Below are 4,183 nucleotides of genomic sequence, written 5' to 3'. Positions count from 1 at the left end.
GAACAAACAGAGAAAGAAATTGGACCTAATGAAAAAGAACACACGCTCATGATGGTGGTTTCCCACTCTTGGGATTTCTCCGTGCTGCATACATTACACGTGCGTATCTCCACGGTGACAGCTCTGGCACTAAGCCTCATTTCTTCCCCAGATATTCCAACCAGCCTACAACTTCAAGCCCAACAGACGTGCCCTACAGGGCAGAGCAGCCCCCCGCTCCACGAGGCACACGGCTCAGAGGAGAGGGCTGGATGCGCACTGACCTGCCAAAGCCAAGAGCCCTGGAGAAGGAAGGAGCTGGTCCTGAAGGTCTCCAGGATGATGTGGTCTCGGAGGAAGACCTCTAGGAGGGCACAGAGGGCTCCAGCGAAGATAGCCACGGCCAGCAGGGAATGGAGGTGGTGGTCCAGCGCAGCATCGCCATCGTCATGGAAGCAGAAGAGCAAACCTGCCAAGATTCACACTGCATTAGAAAAGGATGCTCTGGGATTCGGTTTTGTTTGTTTGTTCTTAAAAGAAACATCTGAAAACTGAGACTATGCTCCAGGTCTTGCCATGATCTGCCTGGTGGGAAGAGCCAGACAGCAAACAGCCTTCGCTCTGCAAGGACCACCCATAGCTGGGGGGACTGCCGCGCCCCAGCCATGGCCGTAGGGCTGTCAGGAGGAGCGTGGTGATGGGGACTTACAGGTGGTGGGGAGCTTTGTATCAGGGTTTGTCTTCCCAAACATCAATCCAAGGTGGGGGGACTGGAGATTTTTGTGAGAACCAGCTGTTTGTCACCCGGAGGAGCTCACGTCCCTACGGCCTCATGCATCCCCCGTGCACCAGGGCACCCAGCCACGGGCGGATTCGTATTTGGAAGGGGTGACCTTGGCACCCAGCCAGCGTCGTCGCGCATCTGCACACCCTCCAGCTCTGTCAGCTCGCACAGCACCTCGCCAGCCCCAAAACAGCCCAGGGATTTTGGGCTGCTGCACATCGGCGACCCTCCCAGCGCTTCCCGTACTCCACACTCTCCCAGGCACCGCGTGCGATTCACCTTCGATGCAGAGTGCCACGGACAGCGAGAGCCGATCCAAGCCAAGCGGCAGCTTGAGCGGAGAGTGTGAGACAACGTCCACGATGCCGGAGAGGAGGAAGAAGAGGTACATGGTGGTGTAGTGCCAGCGGGTGAGGTCCGTCCAGCTGTGCGTCTCGGGGCTGTACAGCTGCAGGTGGGGGCCAGCGGGAACAAATTGCTCCACCAATATCCCTGGGCAGAGAGCGGAAAGGTCACGGGGAAAGGACAAGCTTGCAGGAAGCCTTTCTTTGCAACGGCAAGGTCATAGTCATATGGGCCCAGGGGAACGGTAGTGAGGCCCCATCACAGACCGTGCCACAAGCACGTCCCCAAGCCCTCCCACACCGGCCGTCGCCGCTTCCCAGTACAAACGGCCCCAGTCTCGTGGGACTGAGCGGCTGCAGTGCCAGTAGATATTGGGGCCCTCATCATCACCTCTTACCTGCTAGAGCAAAGAAAGCTTTGACCGCCCCTTCGAAGACTTCCCCACGCTGGACCCCATAGCTTGGCTGGCTCTCGGCATTGGCTTTCCGCCTGAGATACTTCAGGGGGTATCGCACAGACCACCAGAGACCAAAAGTGAAGAAGAAGGTGCCCCGGAGGGCACTGCCGAGGAAACTTGTTGGCATTGGGCTTGCTTGCTGGACCTGCAAGGACAAGCGGTGCCTGGGGACCAACTCAAAGTATCCCCACGGGAGATGTCGGGCTGCTCCCCGGCTCAGCATCCCCGGGGAGCCGCATCCCCACAGAGCGGCGTGCACGGCTCTGCCGTCAGCTGCAAACAGGTAATACCAGAGGTGGAACATCACCACGGAGAAGCTGCCATCGTGCACCACTGTATATATGTGTACACGTAGATATGTATGTGGTTGCACGCATGCAATCATCGGGACTTCATCGTGCCAGAGAAAAATACGTTAGTGCCCAAGAAAGCACAGCAGATACGTGCTTTTAGAAGAGGAACCATAACAAAGTTTTTGCTAATAAAAAGCAACATGACAATTATTTCCTCGGAACATAAACTCCCTCCAAACTAGATAATTACCAGGGCGTGAATCCAGCCGGCGCGTTCGGCAGCTCCAGCCAGCCAAGGCTTGGCTGGGCCCTACCAGCTGCGCAGCTGGAGGCAGGAACCATTACCATTTCCAAAAGGAACCTCACGCATATTCCACACAACCTTCGCGTGGCGGACGAGCGGTGATTTGAGACAAGGGAGAGATACTGAAGGCGTGAGAATTGCCTTCGCGCTAAGCCGGACCAACGCCGCCGCGTACCAGCAAGGATGGAGAGGAGCAGAGTTACGGTAGCGCAACTTTGCCAAGGGCAAAGTTATATCCTGCGAAGTACTTAAACCCATACTCAAACTGCTGAAAAAAAATCCCAGAGCAGCAAGCACGAAAAGGAACAAGTAATGACCTAAATGCTTATAGCAGCAAGCTTTTGATGTTACCTTGGGGCGGTCTCGCTCCCTCCAGCAAGACCCCTCTCCTCTGTATGCATCTATCACCTGAGGAAGGCCCCTTTTTTCTCACCTCACGGGCTTTCTGGTCCTTTTCTACCGCTCAGATGTGCGCGGAAGAAGGCGTTACTCATCTTGAAGCTACCACACCGACTTGCCCTCGCATCGCACATCACATCCTCGCTGTGCTTATAAACACCAAAGCAAATTGCAGAGGCTGGATGAACAACTCCAGCACGTTCTTCGAGTCCTCCCACACTAGAAAGTAATTAGATACTACAAAACAAGGGTGGCAAGTGCCTCAGGTGAGGGAGAGCTCTGCGAGACGTCCCCGGTCAGGTTTTAGGGGAGGAGCTGGGGTCGGCCGAACGGGCTCAGCCCTGTGTGCGCAAGCGCGGTGTTTGGGTTTACAGACCGTCGTCATCCATTGCATCTCCGGGCCACAGGGAATCTGGGGAAGGCTCAACGCTCTTCACACCGCGTTAAGGTTTCCTGTCAGGAGGGAAGTTACTAAACAGCTTTTCAGGTAGATGAGAAACGCCCCATCCCGGGAGCTGGTTCGGGGATCGGTGACGGCTTTCTGCTCTATTTTGGACGCCTACATTAGGGCGAGACAGCCCATGCCCCAGGAGGACCCATGTCTCTCCTGATTATAGCCTGGACACCAGGTCCAGGGCACACATCTTCCCTGCAGAGACATCCACGTGCTGAAGTGACTTAAGAACAAACGCTATTAAAGCGCATTTAAGCGGCGCACAATTGCACGATATATAACCAAATTTTACCGTTGTCCGACAGGGACTGGGACTGCGAGGGCAACCGCCCGAAGCTGGAGTCAGGACGTACCCTGATCAAGATACGTAGCGGGATCGTTAATTTGATGTGCTTAGCTGGAGGAGAGCAGAGACATCCCAGTGCCCAGGCATCAACCGACACATCCCAGCTCCAGAGGATGCTCCAGGCCAGCCCAGCGTCCAGCTTCAACCCGGGGATTTATCACCCCGCAGCCACCGGTAACTCAGCAGACCCCAAACCACTCTGTTTCACAGCTGTCCCTGGGATCTCCTACCCCAGCCATCCCTCTCCACAGCAGGGTAGCCTCACTCCTCTTCTTTTTGGTGCTGGGGACCCTTGTGCTTTGTAGCCTCTCAGCAGCCCGATTCAGCAAGGCTTTGGGTAGTTGCCACGAGTCCCCTTTGCTTCCCACCGCCCGGACACAGCTCTTCAGCAGCCACCGCATGTCCTGGGGCATCTCTCACTTAGCAAAGACGTCTCAAACCCACCCTTCGGTCAAGCAGAAGCTTGGATGTAGCCCACTCAAAAAAAAAAAAAAAAAAAAAAAGAAAAAACCAAAAACACCGTCTTTTATAAAACAGCCACTATTTTGCAGAGAAACCAGACGTGTTTCCAAGCAACAGTCCACACTTGCCCAGCTCACGTATCTGAGGCACCGAAAAACAACCTCCCCACATCCACGCAGCCCCTCCACCGGCCCACCGAGCCCAACCCTGATACCTCTCACCCTCCGGCTTCCCCCAGCTCCGACACTGGAGTCCACGCTCACGTAAAAGCGGATTAAGCTCCAAGCGAGCCGCAGCGGGGAAGAGAGCACCGGTCGGGGAGAGGCACCCGGGTGATTTATTTTTCCGGCGAGCCAGTTC

General features: G+C 55.6%; 1 protein-coding gene across 1 annotated transcript in view; it reads right to left on the bottom strand.

Annotated features, from left to right (window-relative positions):
- The window catches only part of LOC104627820 (transmembrane protein 45B-like), a 2,597-nt gene extending 905 nt beyond the window's left edge, over positions 1-1,692 (bottom strand). Inside the window, exons 1-3 of the mRNA XM_010296196.1 lie at positions 1,506-1,692; positions 1,043-1,255; positions 264-448 (exon numbers count right to left, since the gene is read on the bottom strand). Coding sequence (XP_010294498.1) covers positions 264-448; positions 1,043-1,255; positions 1,506-1,692 — 585 coding nt within the window. The remainder of the gene's footprint in view (positions 1-263; positions 449-1,042; positions 1,256-1,505) is intronic.
- Between the last annotated feature and the right edge of the window lie 2,491 nt (positions 1,693-4,183).

This window comes from Phaethon lepturus, unplaced genomic scaffold (assembly GCF_000687285.1).
Source record: "Phaethon lepturus isolate BGI_N335 unplaced genomic scaffold, ASM68728v1 scaffold7321, whole genome shotgun sequence".
Taxonomy (NCBI): Eukaryota; Metazoa; Chordata; class Aves; order Phaethontiformes; family Phaethontidae; genus Phaethon; species Phaethon lepturus.
Note: the sequence above shows the minus strand (reverse complement) of the source record. Positions and strands in the feature narration are given on the sequence as shown.